At 39.5% G+C, this 5,409-nt stretch overlaps 1 protein-coding gene across 1 annotated transcript; it reads right to left on the bottom strand.

Moving 5' to 3' along the window:
• Nucleotides 1–2,555: 2,555 nt before the first annotated feature.
• ndufb11 (NADH:ubiquinone oxidoreductase subunit B11) lies at nucleotides 2,556–4,583 on the bottom strand. The gene is made up of 3 exons (XM_034591521.1): nucleotides 4,360–4,583; nucleotides 3,294–3,424; nucleotides 2,556–2,765 (listed from the first exon to the last, which is right to left on the bottom strand). Exons 1-3 carry the CDS (start codon nucleotides 4,531–4,533, stop codon nucleotides 2,636–2,638), a joined length of 435 nt encoding a protein of 144 aa, XP_034447412.1. The 5' UTR covers nucleotides 4,534–4,583; the 3' UTR covers nucleotides 2,556–2,635.
• Between the last annotated feature and the right edge of the window lie 826 nt (nucleotides 4,584–5,409).

Here is a 5,409-nt window from a genome sequence, read left to right as displayed (position 1 = left end):
GTACCATCGTCCCTGTGCTGCGTTCATGTGCAGGCGGAGAGCAGAGTGACGGTGCAGCAGACGGATGTGGTGCCATTTTAATTTAAGGCTGCTGCATTTCATCATAGAGTAACAAATCTTTCCCCATGCCCTGTTTCTAACAAATCTTGGCTGGATATTAAAAACTGCTTATCACGCAAAGTAAACAACAACCTTTATCATTTCCCATATTCTTTTTTATTTGAATAATCAAATACATCAGTTTCTGATGTGGTTAGCGTGACATAATCCTCATGGGTAAATATATTCTTTCCAGTAAAAGGAGAACATCTAACCCCTCTGTTGAATGGTTGTAAATGATTTTAAATTATTTACTTCACTGTTTAAAATAATGCACTGTGCAAGGAATTTCTATAAGGATGTATGTTTTTATTTTACTTATGTCCCCCTTTTGGAGTTCCAGTTTGTGAAGGTCTTTAATAATTACTGTGTTTAAAATTGTACGATGATAAAACATACTTAATACAGATATTAAGATGAGAAGAAAAAAAAATCTAAGCAATGTTGTCGAAAATGTTTCTTAGCGAATTAGACAGCTTTGTTGTTTTTAATAGTTTATTCATTGAATCATATAGAATGTCAGAAGTTCAGTATAAATCAAGAAAGTTAAGAAATGAGGTTTTGTGCATATGATATGTGCCCTAAAGACATATCATTTCTATCAAGACATCATTTCACTGTTTTCAGACTCTACTTAATAAATAAGAGTAAGAGTAACAAGGAGATCTAAATGTCTCTGGAATGTGTCCATGTTTAAATTAAGTGAGAAAAGGACTCAACCTAGAGGAACACAAAGTGGAAACATCTGGACTAAAATTGTGAATGAATTAATAGCATGGACAGTATCTGTGCACAATTTAGATATCAATCAATCAATCAATCAATCAAATTGTATTTGTATAGCCCATATTCACAAATCACAATTTGTCTCATAGGGCTTTAACAAGGTGTTAAAACCTTGACTGATATGAATTTCTTCAACTTTATTAGGGACAAAAGATGACAACTGATTTTAGAAAACATCACCTTCCATTGATGTTAGGACTTTGGATGTGGTCTTTGAAAAGATGTCAGTAATTTCCACCTGGGGAGTGGAAGGTCCTCAGTCCTCCATCTTTTCTCTGTGGTCTTGAAGAGGGACCCTTTGAGAAATTCTAATTTTACAACCTGAATTGTTGTAGTAATATGGTTGTTTGCTGCATTTTATAAATTGGCTCTTTTTTTCTGTGTGAGGTAATATACATAGATAATAGGTTGTATTATTCCATCATAGAAGTATACAAGAAGGCTGCAAACAACAATTACGTTCTTTATTAATTCAATAATGATTCCAAATTAATCTTATGTAAATTGATCAACTGACCTCACAAGTAATCAGTGTCACATCAGGCCTGGGAGACTGGTTGATGTTAAGATGCCTCCGGTGCCTGTCAGTAGGGGCCCAGAAGCCGTTGTGTGGAATGACACACACATTTACAAAAATATCTTTTCATCAAACTAGATACTAGATACTTAACTTAGTTTTGACCACATCTTTGTTTAATATTACTTGCTTACTTTATATGGCAGCATACATACAAAAAGTACCACTGTAAAGCACTTAGTAATGTGGATTTTGAAACATGCTCTACAAAGTTTATCATTACATTATTATAACTTGAATACTTTTGTGTTCTTTGTTTCATAGGTGATTGATTTAAGTCAATTTATAAAGCTTTGTTCTGTTTAAACTGAATATCTGTTTGCTAACTGTTGAACGTGGTTCTCCTCCCATCAACTGTGCTTCAATGTGGCAAAGATGGATTCATAGACTGCTCAAGGACCAGAAGTGGAAACTCATCAATGTTAAACATGATCGTAGACACAATCAGGGGGATCACTGTGAAATTTCATGGGGGCTGTAACGACTCTACAACCGAGATCACAATCTCACATCATATCTAGACGCCAACTCACTGCCTCCACAGCAGGAGCAGAATGTGGACCTCTCACATCTTTACTACTGCAACAAAACAGTTTTCTCCTTTTCACAATTAACACTATATCAAATGTTAACCACTAAATATTATTTAAGTAAATATTAGGGCCTACTGTATATTCTACAAATATTCTATATTAAACCAAACTGCAAGTGTGCCATGACTATTTTAGTCCAATTATGTTCAAGTTAAAAGTGTTAATAGTCAAAGGACAGCTTACTAAGCTCGAGATAATTAATAACCCAAGACTGTAGATCCCTCAGACATGCAGGTCAGATATGTGGGAACATTTTAGCCCACCCTCGCTGAAAATATAACAAAAGGAAAAATAAACAAATTAACTTTGAATTTGGAGAATCCTTAAATATGATAAGTTATTTGAAGGGCTGGGAATCTGGTCTTTTTAATATAGATCACAATGCACTGGAAACAGTTTATTAGTGGGTATCAAAAAGTTAATTTCAGATTTATCTTTAATAAATGATTAGGACAACAATCAAAATATTTGTTCAAAAACTCATTGTCCACACACAACAATTACACAACTCAATACCTAATATCATTTATTATAGTGTAATACAATAATCATGAAACACAGAAGGTGGATGATGGACATCCTACTCCTCTCCAGCAGACGGTAGAATGATCTTGTTTGGGTCGTAATAGTTCTCATCTATGAGAGGAAGACCCTCCTGTTCTCTCTGCAGGATCACACGCTCAGCCTCCCTTCTGGCCCACTCCCGCATTCTGGAACATTCCCACAGGAGATACAGTCAGGGAGTGGAGGGGGTGAGAACGACAGAAAAGGAAACTTGTATATCTACAACTGTTAAAGATGATCTTTTATTTTCAGCCACTGCGTTTACTGGCAGGCCAATTACAACAGAATAATGCCACAACAAGTCTTTTAGATACATTTTTTTTGCCTATATTGGAAAGTCAATGGTAAAGATGTTGTTGTTCTTTTAGCTCTTTTATCTATAAGTGGATTCAGCTGTAACCTTTGCCATTACTGTTGTAATAACCATAACAATAATAATTTGAATTTATATAGTTCTTTTCAAGGAACTCAAGTCATTACATGTTTATTCTATATTATGTTAGTCTGCTCTGAAATCTTTACAGTCAGGTGATATGCAAAAACACAAGAAAAGCATGAGATCTTTCCTCTGTCCTGAGAGGAAACCATGACTCAGCAGAGCCGTCACTACCACCACCGTCGCGTGTTGGTAAATATAACAGCCGATATGATAAGACAATGAATGGGGGACTCACCCATGGTCTGGTAAATAGTGGATAAATGCTGATCCGATCACAAGAGTCAGTGAGATGCCAAAGAAGAAGGCCACCCTCATGTTCCACTCATCCACCACAGGATCACTGGAGAAGCCATGGTAATCTGGATTCTGACAAAAAACAGAGCAACACATATCAGCAGCTGTATAGTGTGACACTTGTGGAATAAAAGGTTTTTATTTTCAGATGGCAAGTGGATTTTTGGGAAACAACATTGATGTGTGCCATGACTACCACCAGCTAGGGGAACTTTTGGTACTGACATACTGCAGCTTTCATATTCACTTAATGATGAAATAAGACACTATCACAGGCTGACTGTTGCACTCTGCATCCTCCTGACCTCCCTCACAAACTCTGCTGGGAGAGAATAATAAATAATGACAATGAAAATGATGCCTTAAGACAAGATCATTTCCAATGGTGGTAGCTGCAAGTCAGCCTGTGCAGGTTGTGTGCCCATGAGATAAGCAGCAGTGAGGCAATCCATCTAGAGGCCTGAGGACTTTCCTGCAGTTCCACACATTGTGACTCAAACAAGGCCACCCCTAAGAGGGCTGATGACCAGTATATACACAAGAACTGCGGTGACTAATGCGTTGTATTGAATTGCTGTTTGATCACTTTCCTCCTCCAAACATGTATGACTGTAGGAGGACATCATTGGCTCAAACAGCGCAGCAAGTCCATTTTAAGAGGTTCATTTTAAGTCTGTCTTGAAAATCTATCACAGCAAGATTATTAGTTTGTCTTCATTTATACACTCAGTTTCAGAAAAGGAGTATTATCAAAACACACACTGGATTCCAGTTAACTTCCTGGAATCAGGGGGAGTGTGTGTGTACATGAGAAGAGATCATCTCGCATATTATTTCAGCCATTTGACTCAACAGTCACAGCTACAGAGATATAACCAAAGCTGCGGTTCACAGCGGGCCTGTGCGGTGCAGTGTGACCGAACATGGTGAATGTCCGCTGGGTAAGCATTGTGTACATGACAGCCTGTGTCCCCCACACTTCATGGAGAGAGCCGAGAAGGACTCACCTTGACGTACTGGCTGACCTCACCGTGTCCACCCTGGTCCACCGTGGGGTGCAGCTCCGTCACAGCGGGAGAACCGGCGGCACCGCTCGGTTTGGACTGAGAGACAAACCTTGCCGGCGGACGAGCAAGTAACCGGGGTAGAGCGGGGCCGAGCCGTGAAAGTCGGGTCAACATTATGGCTGTTTGTGAAGACTGTGCTTGACCCGGAAGCGGAAAAACAACCTTTTACTCCGCTTCTTCTAAATCTCCTACAGGTTGAACGGAGCGTTACCGCTACCACGAGGTAAATGACGGTAATGCACCCAGTAGACCCAGCATGGTCAATACTGATTGTCATCAATGTGGATTCTTTTTTAAAGGGGACATAGCATGCAAATTCCACTTTGTTAGTGCTTCTACAGGTTAATGTGGGTATCTGGCATGTCTACCAACCCAAAAACTCTGGGAAAAAACACTCGCGCGTTTTGTTATAGTTCCTCTAAGTCAGAAACGTCATGCTTGAGTGACTCGATTGAGCTTCCTGGGTTTTGTGTCGTAACAAGGTACTGGAAGTCTCCCTACAAGGTCAGCCCGCGATTCTGCTTTCTCTGCTTGTTGTTGTACCCGTTGAATGTCGGGGTTCGGGGGTAAATGATGGTCTTCATAGCCCCCCCCACCCCCCACCTCTCTTTCTCTCTCTGTCTGTCTGCTTGTGTGCTTGTAGTGGATGGGCAGAGGGGGACATTTAATTATGTGATTGGGAAAATTAAAACTCCAGGACAACAGAAGGGGAATACAAAGTATGGGATGCATATTTGATAATTTATATCATATAAAATATGTAATTTATATCGTTTAAAATCATGGGGGGAGAGGGGGGAGGGTGGAGCTGGCTCATTCGCATTTAAAGGAACAGGCACTCAAAACAGGTCACTCTGTGGAGGGCTGTTTTAGACAGGGTAAAAAGGGTGCTGTTTGAAATGATCCTTGTGGTATTTTGACCAAAGTATGTTACAGACATTTCATTAAGACCCCAAGGAACCATATCAACTTGTGGTAAAATGGGCATGC

The sequence above is a fragment of the Hippoglossus hippoglossus genome, chromosome 7 (assembly GCF_009819705.1).
Source record: "Hippoglossus hippoglossus isolate fHipHip1 chromosome 7, fHipHip1.pri, whole genome shotgun sequence".
Lineage (NCBI taxonomy): Eukaryota > Metazoa > Chordata > Actinopteri > Pleuronectiformes > Pleuronectidae > Hippoglossus > Hippoglossus hippoglossus.
The sequence above is the reverse complement of the archived record's forward strand: the minus strand, read 5'-3'. Positions and strand labels throughout refer to the sequence as shown.